This window comes from Clinocottus analis, unplaced genomic scaffold (assembly GCF_023055335.1).
Source record: "Clinocottus analis isolate CAN_PGR_092001 unplaced genomic scaffold, fCliAna1.0.p SCAF_10, whole genome shotgun sequence".
NCBI classification, from domain to species: Eukaryota; Metazoa; Chordata; class Actinopteri; order Perciformes; family Cottidae; genus Clinocottus; species Clinocottus analis.
The window spans coordinates 8,459,433-8,478,346 of NW_027175821.1; the positions used below are offsets into that span (position 1 = coordinate 8,459,433).

Here is an 18,914-nt window from a genome sequence, read left to right on the forward strand (position 1 = left end):
TAATGTTCAAATCTATTGGCCCCTGATGTGCTGTCATTCGACTAGAGCAGGATACATTATTTGTGAATGGAAGACAATACACTTTTTGAAGACAAAAAAAATCTCTATTAAATTTTATTTGTACATAAATTGTGCAACAGTAGTATTTCCAGCTGAAAATACATAATTTCTGAAAGGCCACCAAATCATCTACATCAGCACCACCTTTGTCATACACTCAGAATTGGCTCAATGTGTGTACTCCCGCCAACCACTGTACAGTAAGTTACATTGTGCCCTATGGAGTCCAGCTGCAGCAGCGTGTTCGCTATTCAATGGACTGTTATAGTGCATGTCCCACCTGTTCAAAAATATTTGAGTCAGCGCAAATGGAGATCGCAATAATGTCTGGCTGTAAAAAGAAGACCAGAGCACCAACAACTCTGTTTTAAGCTTAAGGCATGGTCACTTTATAATACACGCAGTATTATTCTTGAAGAGGTCTGTTTATGTTCAAGCAATTGAGAACACTCCTAAAAACAAAACATATGAACAGCTGTCCTTTCCCTATACCAAACATTTTCCCTTTGATGTAGTTACTCGCAAAAGGACAAGACAAAAAAAATAAATAATTGACAATATATCTGATTGATTTAGGGAACAGCAATGCAATCCAGGAATATGTCGTATTTAACATACAGGAGAGCATTAACATATATTGGTTTCTTATGTTTGGGTTTTTTCTGCTTGTATTTGATGGCGCACTGAGGAATGTTTACCTCTATTCTATCGACTTTGAATGTGTATTCAAATGACTTGTGGGGAAACATTAAGCACATTGTGATTACTCCAGTATACATAGTTCTTTGACTATGACAAGTTGTTGTAAAGGAATGAAGATCCATACCAATAGTTAACGTAAATTAAGACTTGTGAATATAAGATCTGTGGGTGAGAAAACAAGCTTAGTTGCTCGTGCAAATTTCCCTATGGACTGTTGAATATGCAGGCACTGACATTTTGTGAAATGTTGAATATTAAACTAAGTCGTAATTTTATTAGCTTCTAATTGCTCGTTTCTTGATTATGAAAAATGACCATATGCCTTAGAAGGGTAGCAGGCTCCCAAAGACTCTGCCAAGAGTGGGCAAAGCCAACAAGTGTGCTTAACATAGTTATGAATGCAAGTATCACACTCTAGTGTCAAGGAGCATGGTCAGTTCTCTTCTATAAGGTTTAAGTCAAGTTCTGTGCAGTCTCTTTCAAAAGAAGTCTTTTGCCCTCCGTCAATTGCAGTCCTTGTCTCATCATCATCTTCTTCACTTTCACTTAGTGGCCCAATGCTGGCTCGTCCCAGGAACTCAGCAGGGGAGAAGGCCGAGCACGGCTCTGCCTGGGAAGACACTGGTACTATGCAGACACCTGTTCCACACAGTAGGCTCTCGTGATTACCAATCTACACAGGAGAAGAGAAAGAGTCAAGAATATCTTGTCATGTCACAATTCTAGCATTTAACGTGTCAAAGTTTAGGTGGTGCAGTGATTTGAATGAATGAAATGAAAAGTACTTTATTAATCTCCAAGGAGAAATTTTTTCAATTTAAATTTTTTTAGGAGGATTTCCTCACTAGTAATGCCAGGAAGTCTGCACGGATGTAGTGCTCGTTTGTTTGGTTAAGTATTAATTAACTGATTGAGTTAATGGTCTTGGCTGATGTGCACAACATGACCGACACAGGCAAAGCATCAACCTAAATAGCATTAACTCTAGAAACTACAGAGTCTAAAAGTATGGTGTTTGTATAAATAGCATTTAATCCCATTTTAAAAAAAAGAAACACATTCACCCATTTTACATTAATATAGTAGAATGCGTAGTACCAGGAGTAGGTTCGCAAGATTACATATTTCATTAATTTTGGTGATATATTTGCGGAAAATAAGATGGAAATTAACTTTGCAAATATGTATTTAATCAATCTATTTTTGGTTTGGAGGTTTTTCTTGCAAATTACAGAGGGAGATATCTGCCTTCTCTTAAAAGTAATGCTAGTGAAGCTAAAAGCTAAAAAAAAAATACAAAAAGAAACAAAGTCAACAGCAATCATGACCAGGTCAAGATAATCCATAGACCTTTTTGTGATTAGTTTCACCTCGGAACCATTTGCTTCCTAATTTATTACGGAGACAAGATTGTGGCAACCGATCTGGGGTCCTACTCCTTTACCAATCATCCATACATTAATACCAGTCTGAAATGAAAAGCTGGATGGTATGGGGCCAAGCTAGGCTGTGCCGAGTTGCTGGGGGTGGGGTATTACCATGGGCCTACTATTGCCCTCAAGGATCCAGAAGAGGGTTTACCTAGACCCTCTGATTACACACGGTTACCATCAATGAAAAGGTTGACAGAAACTACCTTCAGCACTTTGAGCTTTCTTGCTCACCTGTGTCATCTTGCTGAAGTCAAGGCCTGGCCTGTGGCAGGGCAGAACATCTGGGTCATGGCGCCTCTTCAAGCGTGGTTTGCGCATGTCACAGGGCTGCGAGTGGCAGCGCGGCAGCGATGGTTGCAGATTGCGCCTAGAGGAGGATGGCGTGCTGCAGGCTGAGGTGGGAGACGAAGACAGGGCTGGGTGTTCAATGCCAGAACAGCTATTTGTCAAAACAGAAGCAGTGGAAGGCTTGGGGTGCCGGAGCACCAAGGAGGAATCCTGAATGTGCACAGGAGAGAGGGAGAAGCGGCGATGCAGAACTGAGTGGGAAACCAGGGGGGCTGGTGAGGAGGAGCAGGAGGAAGGAGTCACAAAGGAGGCAGAACAGGCTCCTTTCAGTTTGTCACAAGGGTCCCATGAGAAGCTCCATGGTAGTGGCGAGTCAGAGGACAGTGCTAAGCTAAAGAAGGTAGGGCTAGAAGATGAATGTAGGGAAGACGAGGTGAAAGAGGAACTGGGACCACAAAGTGGCAAAGAGCTGGCTCCAGAGCTGGAACTAGATGCTCCTCCACTTTGGCAGCCACGTTTGACTGGGATCCAAACCTTGGATGCACTAGGATGCCAGGTGGAGCGACACCGGGACAGGTCCTCTGGAACAGAGAGGGACCGACAGTGGCGTTTTGGAGGTGGTGGTGGTGGTGAACTTTGGAAAACCTCTGGTCTCTGGAGAGGTTCTCCAGAGTGGGAACGACACCATGGGGAGTCTTGTCCACAGGAATCACCCAGAGGGTTGGCTTTGGATAACTGGTGTGTAGCTGGGCTGGTGTCTGAAAATGCCAAAAGACAGACATGAGATTGGCAAGCAGATTTCCCCACCGAAAGGTTGCAAACACTACACTAAATTAAATGAACTAACCATGTGATGATCTACAAGGACTCCATGAGACAGTGGGACTGGACCCAACTGCAGGCAATGACTGAAACAGAAATGTAATAAACTTAAAACTAGAATACATAAAACTAAGTGCTCCAAGAAAAAAAAAAAACTTTCAAAAACAAGATTGAGTATCCAACTTACCACATTAAATGAGAAATCCTTGTAATAAGACTCTTCTAAACTCTGCTTACGGAGCTGTTCAGTGATAAGCGTCACCATATTGGTAGCAACAATCTAGTGATAGACATGGAGATGATGAGGAGATTTACTGAGGGCAGTGGAAATTGTATTAGTCGGAATACTGGCGTGGTTTGTGGTGTCCCCTCTCCACCTCAACCAGCCAGACTGACCAGCTTTCCTCACTATGCCACCGTCATGTTTAAGCCACCTAGAGGACAGATGAAAAGGGAATCTTTGGTCAATGACATGGCAATAATTAACTGAACACATTGCAGAAAAAGCACTTCATTGAAATAAACAGTAGCATATATGTTTATCGACAGATCAGTCCTCTGATAAGTGTAAAATCTGCTAATGGGGACTTTCCTCTCACATGCATTAACTGTTTGTTGAGAAAAGCCTAAAGCAAATAAAAACAGAATTCCTGAAAAAATATGTTCCAAGTATTAAACATTACTTCATATGAACCAGGCTAGGATCTACATGCTGCCTCATTCACACATGAAAGGCAGAAGTTCATGATCACAAAGGCAGAGAACGAACACATGGGCATGAGGAGAGCTGGAACAAAGAAACACTTCACATTCCATCATGCACTGTGAACTGAAGTATTTCTTACTGGTACTACAAACATGCACTAGTAAAAAGTCAAAGTAAACACAGAGTATGTCCAAATGGAAAACCTTTGGGGGAATGCCATCACAATCATAACGTCAAAAGTTGGAGTTGTAAAGTGAATGGAAGGGGGAGGGAGAGACGAAAAGGGAAAAGATGGGGGAAGTGTGAAAAACTGAATGGGGATAGGGGCTGGAAGCTTGCTATAGTATCTTTGCAAGGGGGGACTAACGAACTGTGACCTGGTCTCAGGGGCTTATATTACTAAGGAAAGCCAAAATGGTGTTATGTAGAGCAGAGGGCCAGAAGACAACCTGCATATTTCTCTGATATTTACTTTACATGCAAATGGCAGAGTTGGCTTTTAAGATCCAACAGTTACTCAATGCACAAACATCTCTGAAGATTAACTCACACTGGCCCATCCCAGCAAACCTTTGCACAGCACAAAAACTTATCTTAAACTAAAACTACAACATAAAAGACAATGTGTACACTCTAGCCACAGCATTAAATGTAGTATGTTTTTTCTTTTGGAGGGGAGGGGGGGGGGGCTTTGGCACAGCAATTTAACAGTACAGAGCAGCCAAAATCTAGAGCACATTTAATGCTGACATCCAAGCCAGACACATGCTGAAACATGACGTTGATTAACTTCAAGTTGTGAGTCTCTAATCTAAAATTAGAAACTTGATGATACAAAGGAGTACACATAAAGACATTAAGGCTTTGTTTTAACACTGGCTTTTGGCAGTCAGATGTGACCTACAGGGCCTTCCTCCTTGTGGCAAACATGGTGCTACATTGCTAGCCGAGTTCCACATGCCAGAAGACATGCTACTTCGCCAGCAGGCTAAACCCCCATCATGTGGCATCAGCCAATGTTAAGAGTTCTGCACCCCACAGACTTAATTTGATCAAAAACAGCCTGGAGCAGTGCTGTCAACCACCATCTGATATAGAACTTTAACATAACTTTAGAATCTTGTCAAACGTTACGTCACACACTTTCAACGATCCTGGGAATTAATTATGCGATATTTCTTAAAACGACTAGCGAGACACAAACTACAAGTAGCGCTAGTACAGATAGTTAGCGTTAAGCAGTTCTGGCCTATGTACACCGTCTTTACCAACGTGCAAACCAACAAATAACTTTAAGGCAGTGTCGGGAAGCTTGTACTAATTCATCTACAAAAATATATATATATATGTTTGACAAATGAACGCTAAGTTCTCCAAAGCATTAGCAGCACGACAGGCGTTTGTTATTGACAATGTAGGACTTTTAATACATATTTACAGGCTACATCGTATCCTGATGTTTGTGTCAGTACAACATTATAGTGAGCTTGGTCAGCAGCACGATGCAGCCCCTGGAGCGCATCGCTATTAGCCGGTGCTGTTAGCTAGCGCTAGCCGATAACAAGCCTCCTGACACTAGGTCTGCTAACGTTATCGGTTAACGGCGTGTCATTGTACGCGGTTGCAGCAATGATTCGGTAGACTAAAATATGAAACAGGACGTTGAAACACGTACGACTGCGCCACTGGCGTATAACTAAATCAGTTGTAGCATTAGCTCGGTTACGCAGTCGTTTGAAAGCTAACGTGCTACAGCTGTCCTGATGTATTACCTGCATTCAGTGGTTCCTTAGCAACCGAGGCTGAACACTGCGCACCGGACTGAGAGCAGATTAGTAGAGTATTTATAGCCTTCGGACCGTACCAAGACAGAGGTGATTGGAAAGAACTGCCTTAAAAGGGCAATGTGAGGAACCCCACAATACTTATATAGCGCATACTTTTCAAAAATACCTTTATTTATAACGTAAAACCCAATTGAAATGGGAGCCATAGCAGTATATGCTGCATGTATTTTGTGAATCTCTGTCCCATTAACAACCCCATAGTTGAACCTTTCTAAATAAGGCCACGGCATATACCAAACAGCCAATATTATAAATAAATTAAAAAGCTATCATGCGTGGTGGGTTTAAGACTGCCATTCTTGATTACTGTCATCGTAAAATGTGTCAAGAAAAGGAGACAGTAGAGCACGTCCTGATTTCACGCAGGACGTCAGAGGAGGAAAGAAGGTGGTGGCAGGACGGCAGGTGCTAGGACGAGGAGAGGTGACTGACACAGTCGAATTATAAATTATTTGAAAGCAATCAGACATTTTAAAAGGCTATGGTAGAATAATGATAGTGGACGATTCATTCCAGTAGGAGGCAGTAGTGCAAATTAGAGGACGCCAAGTGCCGGACAAAGTCCAAAGAGAAGAACAGCAGTCACGCTGTTCTATTTGCCTCAGCAGTCCGTTAAGAAACCAACGAGAATAATGGCACTTGAAAAACTCAGTAAAGAAGAAACTCTCAAAATGAGGAAGAGATTTATTGGGTATGTAAATATGACTTTCTTGATACTTGCTGGTTGGCCTATTGTGCGCATTGTGCTGCGGCACACTGCGTGCACGAAAGTTACTAACGTTGAGTAATTTCTTTGATCGCAGGCAGTCATGTAGACTGTTTTATTCAGATGACCCTATCAAAATAGTGAAAGCAAGAGGCCAGTATCTATATGATGAAAACGGACAGCGCTATCTTGACTGCATTAGCAACGTTCATCATGGTAAAACATTAATCATTAGTGCCAGTACATAGTCAACGTATTAGCTGTATTAGCCTGTTTATGCGTCAATGTCAACCTGTATAATTTTCATTTTGTAGTGGGTCACTGTCACCCCAGCATTACTGCAGCTGCAGCAGCACAAATGGACCTTCTGAACACCAATTCAAGATTCCTACATGACAACATAGTCTTGTATGCAGACCGCCTCGCTGCCACCCTGCCTGAGAGACTGGGTGTGTTCTACTTTGTTAACTCAGGGTAATTTCCACGCTCGGACACGAACACAGTAGTGTATTCCTGAAGTAGTGCCTTTCTAGTTATCTTACATTCGTTCTTCTGACAGTTCAGAGGCCAATGATCTTGCCCTACGCCTGGCACAGCAGTATACCCAGCATGACGATGTCATTGTGCTTGACCAGTGAGTATTTTGTCCTCCTGTAACATATTCACCCTCAGACAATACACTTGGTTATCAATTACAATAAACTCTCCTTTTATACTAGTGCATACCATGGGCATCTAAGCTCTCTCATCGACATTAGTCCCTACAAGTTCCGGAAACTGGCAGGACAGAAAGAATGGGTTCATGTGGTGTGTAAATATATACTACCATCATCACACAAACCGCTGACCAAAAGTAGACTCCTGTCTATGAAATAATGTGTTTATCTGTCTAGGCACCGTTACCAGACACCTACAGAGGCATATACAGAGAGGATCACCCCAACCCTGGCCAAGCATACGCTGGTACAGTAAAAGACCTGATAGAGGAGGTGCACAGGAAAGGTCGTAAGGTACACTTTAACACAGTTTTATGAAGCATCTTAAGAGCAATGCTCTTAACACTTATAATGGTAGAATAAACATAACCAATGCATGCAATTTATATTACCTATTTACTACATTTTCTTTCCAGATCTCTGCTTTCTTTGCTGAATCATTGCCAAGTGTTGGAGGTCAAATCATTTTGCCCCAAGGATACTCAACTAAAGTTGCTGAGTGAGTGGTGACTCCTTTTCAGATTCGGCTTTTGCTCGACCACATGAACGTTATTGTCAACATGGTGCATCTCCCACAGATACGTGCGCTCAGCTGGTGGAGTGTTTGTGGCAGACGAGGTGCAGACAGGCTTTGGCCGTGTGGGAAGTCATTTCTGGGCGTTCCAACTGCAAGGGGAGGGTTTCTGTCCCGACATAGTGACCATGGGTAAACCAATGGGCAATGGGCATCCCCTGGCTTGTGTGGCAACCACAGTAGAAATAGCTGGAGCTTTCACAGCCAATGGAGTGGAGTATTTCAATACGGTGACTATACAGTAGCATAACACATTATGAAGGAATTCTTCAAGTTTCTTTCTACAACTGTTCGGAGCTGAAGAGACAGTCAGAGGGCCTTTTTGCTATAATGAATACAAAGTTCAGTTCATTCGCAGTATGTGACATCATAGTAAGACCTTGTTTTATTGCTCAACTGTTCTGAGTCACACAGAGATGGTGTCTTTTTAGGTAAAAAAGTAAAAAATTGTAGTTTCCTAAGTGTACAACTTTTTTATTTACAACTATGTTGCTGCATGAAACATACATTACTAATTAAAATGTCCAAAGTCAATTGCAAACAATGTAATGCTTCTAAGCAAAATCATTCAAATTGAAATCTCTTTCAACCTGTTAAGCAAGCATTTATAAAGATTCAATTAATTGTTCTTCCTCTAACTTTGTGCAGTTCGGAGGGAATCCAGTGTCCTGTGCAATTGGCCTGGCATTGCTTGATGTGATAGAGAATGAGGATCTAAGAGGGAACGCCAAAAGGGTGGGAGCACATCTTAAAGATTTGCTCACAAAGATACAAACACAACATCAAATGATTGGTGAGGTCAGGTAAGGATGCAGTGACTAATGCCTAAAGGCAAACTTATTAGGACCAGTGCTATTGTATTCTCTAGAGTCTATGAAATGTATTCAGAATTTGAATAACAAATGAAAAACAATAAAAACAGACCCCCTACACGCTCTTGTTACTTAGCTGACAAGACCACACAAGTCAGTCTGAATGTGTGCAGTGCTTTATCAACATCTCTCTGGTGAAACAACTATTAGAAGGGGCCAAACTCAATTTTCATGCTGGGTGTGTATATACGCAGGGCATCTGAGAGACTTATTTAATTAATTAACACTGGAGACACTATTCGGTTACAAAATAATGTCCATGTGTAAAATTGCACGCGACTTGTGTATAAAAATGTACTACTGTGACATGAACAAAGAAGTCTAGTTAAAAGGGCCTGTAAAAGGCAATTGCTTTTACTTAGCCAAGAGTGTTGATTCCTTTCATTAGGATACCAAGCTAAATTAAAACATGGGAAAATATAAACACAGCAGTAACTTACATTGAAGACATGCCCTTTGAAAGCTTTGAGTACCTTGTTAAACTGGAAAATCAAATCAATAGAGTATTTGTAATTATTTAAAATGTCACGCATCGAGCTATATACATTTAAATTAAGCAGAAACTTTTTTGGAGGGGGGGGGGGGGGGGTAATCAGTCTTCCCTCAATGTTTAATAACACAGGAAGATGCTCCAAAATGAATTTAAATAATTTGTTCCGTTATTCAAATGTTACCTGATTCAGTGTTGACGTGGGTCAAAGGGGTTCATGAATCCACCTCATTGCTCTATGATGCTTTTTGTATTATGTATTTGTTCACAGAGGTGTGGGACTGTTTGTGGGCCTCGAGCTGGTTACCGACAGGGAGCATAAGACTCCTGCCACAGAAACAGCAGCACGTGTGGTGAGGAGGTATCGAACAAAAGTACAATACTGACAACCTACAACTTGATTTTCTTGTATTCAGTCTCTGCACCGTGGCGTTTGTTGATTTGACTCCATGTCCCTTTTACAATAGGTTGAAAGAGGAGGATAAAATCTGTGTCAGCACAGATGGCCCCTGGGAAAACATTGTGAAGTTTAAACCTCCTATGTGTTTCAGTATGGAGGACGCAGAGCTGGTGGTACAATGTATTGACCGCATCCTTACAGGTTAGTTCCCCAGACACATTGCCTACAGTTAATACAACAGGATCGTTCCCAGGTGTTGACACTGAACACTGAAATATCCATAGAGACTTAATGTCACACATTTGTAATTTAAGTGTAGAATAATTTTCAATGTTCTTGTTCTCACAGACATGGAAGCCAGTGACAGTTAAATCGGAAAAGGAAGACATCTAAGGTTTGTTAAACCTGTAGAAAAACTTTTAATTGCATCGGACATCGTCAGATGGTCACATTCATAAAGTCCAGAGGTAGAGATGTGAATGTCTATACTTGAGGTTCCAGGAGATCAAACAAGTTCATTTTCACTTCATTTCACTGTAGCCGTCCTCAGTCAGCTCACCACGGTTTATATTGATTAATCAAAGTCTGACTCATATTTACTATCAGTACATTTTCATGTCAACGCTCAACTATGAAAGTGGGAGAAGGTAATTTTAAAAAGGATTCCAGCCATTTACAGCCATCACTGATTATCTTCCCTCTCTCCAGGGCCATTTTAAAAGGCATCACTTCAGTAGAATGAGATGCAGTCACTAAACTGATGAACCAGCCAATTGGAGGCGTTGCCAGCTAGAGGACATTGTTACCACCTGAAAGACAGTCCATTGCGCAAGATGCTAATGTAACACTCAAATGTTTTATCAAAAAACTAATAAACATATTTTCTTTAAATCTTGACTCCTTTCTTTTCCTCATAGCAGCAATATGTTAATTAGTACCAACTTACAACACTGATCGGCAACATGTTCTCAAGAGACAGTACAGTTGAGATGAGCACTTACCAGACCACTATCTTTACCTCTTTGTTACATTCATAAAAATGCTCATGTACTGCAGTTTCACATCTAGTGGGGTGGGCATTAACACTCAGCCAGTTATCCTGCAGGCAGTGCAGCCCTCTCCCACAGGCATCCGTAGAGGTGTTAACATTACTCAAGACAAAACAAGCAAGCCATTTAACAGTACAAAACATTTAACATTAACTTTACAAATAATAACAAAAGGATCCATGTGTAATATAAACCAAAAGTTTATTTCTATCAATTTGCCCAAGACACTAGAGGAATGAGTTTCCAGTGAGAGAGGGAGTACCCTCTTACATTAACAGGCTTGCGTTCAGTTGAATAACACTAGTAAAGCCACTTAAAATTGCAGACATGATGGGGGAAGAATCTCCTTAAAAGCCAAAAGAAAAAAAGAAAAGAAAAAAAAAAAGATGCTGGTTGTCTTCGTCTACTAGGCGATCTGCAAACATTCACTTAACACTCTTACAATGAACCCTTTGATTAGTTTAAATCCCTTATTTTGCCTCACCCCACATCTGAAGCCATGCAACTTGCATCCAACATTCAGCACGGGAGAAAATAACTAAAGATCTAGAAACACCAAAAAAGAAAAAAAAGAAAAGAAAATTGTTTTATTTGTGAGCTTTAAAAGCTCTTGCTCCTGCTCATCTGTAAATCCAGTAGACATGTAAAAATACAACCATACAATACATTAGATTCAAAAAGGTACCAAAAAGTACAGTAAAAATAACACTTCCATCACTGGAAATGTAAATGGACACAAAACAATATAAAATAAAAAGTGGAAAAGTGACATTTGCTTCCCCAGTTCCTCACTTGATCTGTACAAATGGAGCATGAGTCCAAATTTCTGCCAACTCCAAAGGAAAAGCCAGAGCCCATGTTGGTTGTGGTCAGACCATGGATCTCTTTTTCTTATTTACTTTAGACCTTAAGAGAAAAACACGGTGCTTAACGTTACTGAGAATAAACCAAATAAGGCATGCAGTTACACACAGACAGACAGGTGCATGAATGAGTTTGACAGGTCAGTGAATGGACAGACACACTTTTTTTGGGGGGAAGGGGGGGGCACGACCGCTAACTATTACACCTAGCACCCGGGTGAAAGGTGAAACGGTCCTTATTCCTGTTCTCAACCACCACCAACTCAACCCTTATTGATCAAGTAGTAGAGATGCATCTTAAGATGGCTGACAGGTGGAATGAATCCATCTTTAATGATCACAGACCCCACAACACAGCCTACCCTAACCCCACCACAATGCTTGAATGGATTTAGAGTAGATGGAGATCTTTGGGGTCAAAAAGGCACCAATGGTTACAGCTATGTTCTCATACTACCACGGATGATGCAAAAATGCATACCTGCACTACGTGTGATCAGTATGGCTTGTAGCTACTCTGGTGGCCTCCACGTCTTGGAGTTTTCCCATAGCTTGTATTGCCCTGGTCTGGAGGACAAGAGAAAAAGGGACTGAGTTCTTCTGTACAACAAGGAGGACCAAGAAAATAAAGTTTCTCTCATTCTTTTTTCTTTCCCGGGGGGCACTTATCGCTTACTGTAATCGTAGCCACCCCCATAGCCGTAATAACCAGCAGAGTAGTCATAGTTGCCGTAGCCGCCATATCCGTAGCCTTGCTGTCCGTAGCCATAGTTCTGGTTGTATCCCTGGTTCCAGTAGTTGTTGTAACCTTGATTCCAGTTCTGGCCCTGGCCTAGAAACAACAGGTGAGGCCTTTGTCACAACTCTCCAGCACATAGGACCCAGGTAGTTATTCGGCACAAATGTAAAGTCTACGTTCGGAGTACAGTTTAAAAGAAAGATTTTGCTATTATACACAAACACACAATACAAAAGGTGCTTACCTCCACGGCCCCTGCCGCGTCCTCCGTATCCACGGGCGCCATACTGCTGCTGCACGTAGACCTCTTTGGGTTGGGCTATTTTAATTTCACACTGGAACACACAAAAGCACATTATGTTGCAGTGCAGCATAACTTTTGCCAAATTTGGGAAACTAAATACATCGCACCACATTTCACCCGTATTCAGAATGTGCGGTATGCCATTACCTTGCTTCCACCAACGTTGTGGTATTTCTTCTCCATGACTTTCTTGACAGGAGTCTCTTCTTTATATGTGATAAATACAAATCCCCTCCTCTTTTCCGTCTTTGGATCTTGTGGCAGCTCAATAGTCTCGACCTGCAGAAGAGAACAAACTTTTTAGCATCTAATAAACATTCTGTTCCTTAATAAACTAACAAATGTGTTTAATACCGTACCTCTCCAAAGGTCCCAAAGTACTCCTGAATAACCTCCTTTGAAGTGTCAGGGTTAAGGCCTCCTACGAAGATTTTCTTGACTGGATCTTTCTTCATGGCCATGGCCTTCTTGGGGTCGATCACTCGCCCATCTAGCCTATGCTCCTTCTGTTCAAGAACCTTAAAAAAAAAAAAGGGAGGGGAGGTTAAACTTGCCCACTTTGTAAACAGCTACTTTGGCACCAACATCATGCCTGTCACGCTTACCTTTTCAACACCAATTGCCTCTTTGAAGAGAATGAACCCGAAGCCTCTTGATCGGCCTGTCTGCTGGTCCATCTTTATGGTGCAGTCTGTCACCTCACCAAATTTAGTGAAGTAATCTTTAAGATCCTTCTTGCTCGTTTCCCAGCTGAGACCACCAACAAACATTTTCCTGGGCACACAGAGATGGAGAACATGTTTAGCGTCACAAGCAGTCCCGCTACTCTAACTTTACAGGCCCGGGCGGGGTGTAAATGTACACACTGTTCTAGAACATCTGTTGACCCAATGACATAGGGGAGGCGGCTACAGCCGCGGTAGCTTAGCTAATTTAGAGCATTAATTTAAAAAAAATGGAAATCGTTTTGATACAACCACTCCAGACACCCTATATTGACGGTTTGTCATGAGCTAACACGCTAGATTTGATCCCTGCTGAAGCGCCCATCCCCCCCCTCCGCTGTGCATATGGCGCCAACAAAGGCCGGTTGAACAAAGAAACACTGCAAACCGCGGGCGCTTGCTACAAATGTCGATTTCGCAAAAGAAACGTCACACGTTTTTACTCACCCTGCATCCTCCTCGCCTTTGCTGGCGTCGATTTGGCCACCCTCCGTCCCACCGTTTTGCGAGTTGCCTTCACCGTCGGCTTCGGCGTCGGGCCCTGCGCCCTCCTCCTCCTCCTGCTGCTGCTGCTGCTGCTGCTGCTCCTGCTGCTCCTGCTGCTGCTGCTCGCATTCATTCACGGCGCTCTCGTCGTTCCCCTCCTCGGTGTGGTCGGCTCCGTTAAAATCATCGTCGACTTCGTGGCCGTTTTCTGATGTTTCCATATACTGCTGTTCTGTCTCTGTCTCAGACATGTTGCACTATTAAACCTAAACCCCCGAAAAAGAGAAAATTACATTCATAAAACGAAATATGGGCGGTTATATAACCCCTCCTTGTCGTACATGCTTCGCCATTTACTCGGTGCCAGCCCATGCATTTCCCACCATTTTGGCCGGCAGGATCGCGTTCCATACATTTAGCTACATTCACTCGTATTTGTTGCAGAGTGTCAGCAAATGGCAACTCTGTAGCGTTTAGTTAAACAAAGTAACCAATCGGTGTCTAGAGTATACTTGTTGTAGGGCTGGAGATTAGAAAAAGCCTAACCATCCGCATCACGCTAATAAACCAAGCCTGGACTGAACAACTCAAATTCGCAGTTACGTAACGCAAAGGCCGTGCAAGCCGCACTATACGCCTTGTGTTATCTAGTAATTAAATAAATTACATCTAGCAGGAGAACAAGCAAAAGACTACGACAATCTGAATACTTACGTGACAATATAGTGAAAATATCAAGGCTAAAGAAGTAGGAAAACCTGCTTACTGGTCACACAACCGGAGAGCTCTCTTCAAGATGGATTCTCCCACACGACGACAACTCGTGGTTGGTTTTCTAGAACCGGCAGAAAAAACGCCATTTCTGTAAAGAAACCGTCTGATTGGATGATGGCCGCTGTCACTCATGACTCCGACCAATTAAAAGCACGTGATTTTCTTTCTACAGAAGATGTTCACGCCCTCACCCCACAGGAAGGAACTCCGAGTACCCTTTCTGCGTCTAATGAAAAAGAGTTGCTCACTGCTTGGCAATTAAAAACATATGATGAATTGCGACTCTTGCGTTAATCGGCGTTTCAAAGCGTTTCTCATCTCCTTTTCATTCTGAACCTGACACAAATGCACTCAAATGCAACAGTAGTCCAGTCCAGGGTCGTGAAAATGAACAGCAGCCTGCTTATGTGGAAACTGTTCAAAATGTAGATCTTTGCATAACGGTGTGAACATTATTGAATGATAAACTCAGAGAGCTGCCATCAAGCTTTTTATGCGTACATGGACAGCTATGCTTTAAAGGTGACTTTTTCATGGACCGCCGTCCAAGTTATAAAGACATACCAAACATGGATTGGACAAAAATAAAAGATACCAAACAATAACGAAATCACATACATTTGATCAAGTACAATACCTTCGCAATAAACACCATTATGCCAAGTTTGTAAGCAGTTTTATTTTGGCGGTGGGTTGAGAGGTGTTGGTTCATCTCTATGACATATTGTGAGTTGATCCGTTGGAGACAGTTTGATATTAAATGGAACGTGTAGGTTATGTTTGTTAAACGAAAATTCACTTCTTATCCTGTGCAGAACCAGCAGCCACACAGAATGCTGCCATTTGATTTGCAAACCAAATAGCCCACAGTCCTATGGAATTTAAACTGACTTTGTTTTAGTCACTTCATACCGACTAAAACAAACCACATCATAATAACTTAAATAAATCTTTTCACCCTATTTTTCTTTGATTGCTGAACAACTATCACATAATACTAATGTTGCAAATCATTGAGATTATTATCAATAACAAATATGTGAGCGAACATACAACATATAAACAGCCTATAATAGTGTAATGCTCATTTGAAGGACTCGTCACTTTGTTCAGAGGAATAAAACTGTCTAATATGTTATGTGTTAGACAGCTTTATTCGCCTTTTTAGGATTTTTACAAGCTGTAGTTATTTTGTGCTTAAGCACCAGTTCCAGAGGAGCAGCGAGAGATGAAGCTGTGAGTTTTTTGTCCAACTTAGTGAATTTAATTATCAAAACGGAGGGCATAGAACTCATTCAATTAATTCAGTGCACTAAATAAAATAAAAAACAATTTACCCACTGGCTAATTTGCTATTCCAGATGATGGTCGGAGACTTGGTTGGAGCTTTGTTATTAATAACTTTTTAATCAATCTGAGATATTTGTTTTACTGAATGATTAGGACCATTTGGGGTCTCGTGTAAAACCTTGATTGAGGTTATGAATCAAGTCACATCCTTTAGTTAAAGCAGTGTTAAAGGGAGAACAAAGGGTTTAAAAATCGGCAAACTTTACCAGAAAGCAAACAACACAGATGATTACCATTGAAACTAAATTCTATTTAATCAATGTACTGAATAGTTACATTTGTTTATAAATCATTTATTTCTTGCCCTTCTGTTTCTTCCACAATGACTGCATCACATATTTGAGGTTTGTTTGGATCGTTGTTGATCAGCCAGTCAGCAATCCAAATCTATTAGAGAAAAAAAGTGGATAATAGAGAAAGATGTTTCAGGGAGCAAAGTTCAACACTATAAAAATGAACTATAAAGTGCATGGTTAATAGCAATAAATAACTGGCTAATAAATAACTGTATATCTTCACATGTTTAGCATGGAATACTTACGCAGGGGTTGTGCGGCTTGTGCTTGCAGAGTTCAGTGAGTCCAAGTAGCAGAGTTGGGTTTACAAACCTGCTCAGGTATTCTTCAGTAGCTTCTCTTGAGGGTAAGGGCTCAATTACGGCTGCAGAGAAAAAGTACGTAGGTTGCATTAGGCTAAAACATTTTTATATGAACAACAAAAAGTGTGGTTCGATGTGATGCTTACAGTTTGGGAACATGAATCTGATCTCCCTTTCAGCCATATGAAATGACTCGCTGCCATGGAGTGCGTTTTTGAGTTCAGATGTGCCATATTTGGCTCTGAGACTGCGGGAGGAAAGTACATCACATTCAGATAAATATCTCTGCACGTGTTGCTGTGACTTCTACCGCTGTATATTATTTAAAAACAAGGAATCATGATTGCAAGTTTTTGGATGACCCACTTTCAAAGTCATATGAATATGTAGCCACGGGCCCAGATCACAATCAATTATGTCTGTATGCAGAAATATGAAACTGCTTGTTTCCATCATAGCCTGAATACAGACTGTACCAATGCCAGTCAATATGTAACAGTGTGTTTGAATTAACATTATTATTTTGGTAATGTAATGTGTAACAGCAGCACTTCCTGTCTGAATTTGTCTGACCTAAGAATAAATAGCTTGTTATCGCAGAAATATTAAAATATTGTGACACCTGAATGAGGATGTGCTCACAAGTTATATTCTTTTTTTTGTCTGCATTTTTTTTGGGGATATATAGAGAACTTGCATTGGAAGTGGAATTGATAATTAGTCAAATTACTTTCACTATCCAATTTTACCAAATGTATGTTGATTTTTGTTTCTAAGCAGACATGTGATGCATTGGCAGGAACTTAAAGAACATGGTTTCATTAAAGATCACACCCCCTTTCCATTAATCCTTAAGGCAGTGCTTCTGAGCCAATATGCTCATCATTGTATTACATCTATTGTATTCTTATATACAAAAAACATGTACCAGAAGGAACAGACCACAAAACAAAAACACTGATTCAACGCTATAAAACGCAATTTAACGCTATCAACAGACTGACCACTCTGGATGAGTTTCTTTGGCCTCGGTGCTGTTGACAGGCCCGATGATGGACTTCCAGTGGGCGATGGCGTTGTCCCGGGCCAGAGTCAGAGCCATGATGGGGCCAGAGCTCATGAAAACAGTCAAGCTGGGAAAGAAGGGCCTTTCATACAGGTCTGTGTAGAAATCACTGCATTGCGCTGGACTTAGCTGCAGTTTCCGCTTCTTCCACAGGAATGAAGTATTAGACACTTTAGTGAAATGTGTACTGATACTGGAATTATTATTTAAAAATAATAAACGTGATTGATTGAGTAGCCTTACAATTTGGTCAAGAAAGTGTAACCATACTATGTGTAGGTGGAGCAGGACATTATGTACGTCCTCTGGTGGACAAACTATAACATGGTTTCTGTTTGCTCCTTAAAAATATCGTTTGCATTATTGTACTGCAATGTTCTGTCACTTATCAGCCAAAATACATGCAGAGTACAGTATCTTTTTGGATAAATTAGCTATGCCCATGTATTTGTTAGGCTCTACACGCAATACTTGTTTAGAGGGGTTCAAACAAGATAACAAACTATGACGTCAGAAATTAGATTACTTGTATCAACGCTCCTTCCCGAACACAAACAGCACCCCTTATAGTTTAGTTCATGTTTCGACGACGACCGCTATATTTTAACCAACCTGCAAGATGATAAAGCCCGATTTTAGGATAATGTCCTCAATCTCCTGCGCCTTGTGGATGGCATCTGGTTTGATAAGAGCCAGCGTTTCCTCCACAAAGATGCGAGGATGTACAGTTGTGTTCATCTCCTCCTGCATGCAGACGCTATCGGGTAGCTAATAAAGTTACGATACGTTGTGGTCAGTCCAATCAACTAATTCTTATTGCTTCTACAGTAGTAGTAGTAGTAGTAGTAGTAGTAGTAGTAGTAGCAGCAGCAGCAGCAGCAGCAGCAGCAGGGTAACAGTCAACAAACGTGAAGTTAGCTGGTAAATGTATTAATATCGGAGCGGTCACTTGCTGGTTTTATCAACACGCCTTTATGTCCGTTTAGGTTGCTAGGATACCATTACAAAACTACGGCAACCCAAGCCAGTCAATCTATACATTCATACTTTAAAAGGTACCCAAGGCACTTAAATATAAATAGAGGGAAAAAACGTCCTATAATAGAGTTGACACAATGATGATTGAGCCTTCGGTCACCGGTGAAAGTATATACTGTGTGTATGTATCCAATAAATATATGCCCTAAACTCCTCACGGATGACGCCACACTCATAGGACGAGTCCGCCTACAGGTGGTAGACTGTACACCGAGTGCAGCCAAAACCACCTGGAACTCAAAGCTCAAAAGACAGTGGAGATGGTTGTGGACTTGAGGAAGAACGCAGCCCCACCTTCAGGTGGGA

General features: G+C 41.4%; 4 protein-coding genes across 6 annotated transcripts; 1 reads left to right on the forward strand and 3 right to left on the reverse strand.

Annotated features, from left to right (window-relative positions):
- Positions 1 to 97: 97 nt before the first annotated feature.
- Positions 98 to 5,823, reverse strand: LOC137788243 (protein FAM53C-like). Its single transcript, XM_068581135.1, has 5 exons — positions 5,784 to 5,823; positions 3,493 to 3,739; positions 3,331 to 3,391; positions 2,427 to 3,241; positions 98 to 1,435 (listed from the first exon to the last, which is right to left on the reverse strand). Exons 2-5 carry the CDS (start codon positions 3,568 to 3,570, stop codon positions 1,196 to 1,198), a joined length of 1,194 nt encoding a protein of 397 aa, XP_068437236.1. The 5' UTR covers positions 3,571 to 3,739; positions 5,784 to 5,823; the 3' UTR covers positions 98 to 1,195.
- Positions 5,824 to 6,132: 309 nt separating this feature from the next.
- Positions 6,133 to 10,507, forward strand: phykpl (5-phosphohydroxy-L-lysine phospho-lyase). Its single transcript, XM_068586041.1, has 14 exons — positions 6,133 to 6,281; positions 6,375 to 6,549; positions 6,662 to 6,780; positions 6,879 to 7,038; positions 7,124 to 7,198; positions 7,284 to 7,371; positions 7,458 to 7,574; positions 7,697 to 7,779; positions 7,859 to 8,084; positions 8,503 to 8,657; positions 9,488 to 9,577; positions 9,684 to 9,817; positions 9,965 to 10,010; positions 10,325 to 10,507. The coding sequence occupies exons 2-13, from the start codon at positions 6,491 to 6,493 to the stop codon at positions 9,985 to 9,987; spliced, it is 1,329 nt and encodes a 442-aa protein (XP_068442142.1). The 5' UTR covers positions 6,133 to 6,281; positions 6,375 to 6,490; the 3' UTR covers positions 9,988 to 10,010; positions 10,325 to 10,507.
- A 334-nt stretch (positions 10,508 to 10,841) lies between these two features.
- hnrnpaba (heterogeneous nuclear ribonucleoprotein A/Ba) lies at positions 10,842 to 14,619 on the reverse strand. Of its 2 annotated transcripts, none has more exons than XM_068586054.1 (9): positions 14,549 to 14,619; positions 13,744 to 14,048; positions 13,177 to 13,345; positions 12,931 to 13,089; positions 12,719 to 12,850; positions 12,512 to 12,602; positions 12,205 to 12,360; positions 12,010 to 12,095; positions 10,842 to 11,571 (listed from the first exon to the last, which is right to left on the reverse strand). In XM_068586054.1, exons 2-8 carry the CDS (start codon positions 14,031 to 14,033, stop codon positions 12,025 to 12,027), a joined length of 1,068 nt encoding a protein of 355 aa, XP_068442155.1. In that variant the 5' UTR covers positions 14,034 to 14,048; positions 14,549 to 14,619; the 3' UTR covers positions 10,842 to 11,571; positions 12,010 to 12,024. The 2 variants fall into 2 exon arrangements, with proteins under 2 accessions (XP_068442155.1, XP_068442165.1); XM_068586064.1 differs by having other exon boundaries at positions 14,497 to 14,581.
- A 1,564-nt stretch (positions 14,620 to 16,183) lies between these two features.
- nme5 (NME/NM23 family member 5) lies at positions 16,184 to 18,561 on the reverse strand. 2 transcript variants are annotated; one of them, XM_068588564.1, is made up of 5 exons: positions 18,183 to 18,561; positions 17,509 to 17,711; positions 16,651 to 16,751; positions 16,448 to 16,566; positions 16,184 to 16,293 (listed from the first exon to the last, which is right to left on the reverse strand). In XM_068588564.1, exons 1-5 carry the CDS (start codon positions 18,318 to 18,320, stop codon positions 16,189 to 16,191), a joined length of 666 nt encoding a protein of 221 aa, XP_068444665.1. In that variant the 5' UTR covers positions 18,321 to 18,561; the 3' UTR covers positions 16,184 to 16,188. The 2 variants fall into 2 exon arrangements, with proteins under 2 accessions (XP_068444665.1, XP_068444654.1); XM_068588553.1 differs by having other exon boundaries at positions 17,509 to 17,714.
- Positions 18,562 to 18,914: the final 353 nt, after the last annotated feature.